Here is a 322-nt window from a genome sequence, read left to right as displayed (position 1 = left end):
ATAATATATATATATATATATATATATATGCATGCTCACACGTAACATACACATACACGCGTGCGTTTGCAGGACTCCTGTCATGGCTGGAGGTTTGTTTACGATCGACAGAAGTTATTTTGAAGAGATCGGAACGTACGACGAACAGATGGACGTGTGGGGAGGAGAGAATGTAGAGATGTCATTCAGGGTAGGTTACGCACGCGTACACGCACGCACGCACGCACACACGCACACACATATACACACACACACACCACACACGCACATACACACACACACTCCCCCTTCGCACACACACACTCCCCCCTCGCACCCCCCC

The 322-nt window shown here is 49.1% G+C and overlaps 1 protein-coding gene across 1 annotated transcript in view; it reads left to right on the top strand.

Annotated features, from left to right (window-relative positions):
• Positions 1-46: 46 nt before the first annotated feature.
• Positions 47-322, top strand: part of LOC106820118 (polypeptide N-acetylgalactosaminyltransferase 1-like) — a gene marked incomplete at both ends in the record, with an annotated part of 4,234 nt that continues 3,958 nt past the window's right edge. Inside the window, one exon of the mRNA XM_014824670.1 lies at positions 47-190. Within this exon, the coding sequence (XP_014680156.1) occupies positions 47-190 (144 nt within the window). The remainder of the gene's footprint in view (positions 191-322) is intronic.

This window comes from Priapulus caudatus, unplaced genomic scaffold (genome assembly GCF_000485595.1).
Source record: "Priapulus caudatus unplaced genomic scaffold, Priapulus_caudatus-5.0.1 Scaffold7229, whole genome shotgun sequence".
Classification (NCBI taxonomy): domain Eukaryota; kingdom Metazoa; phylum Priapulida; class Priapulimorpha; order Priapulimorphida; family Priapulidae; genus Priapulus; species Priapulus caudatus.
The sequence above is the reverse complement of the archived record's forward strand: the minus strand, read 5'-3'. Positions and strand labels throughout refer to the sequence as shown.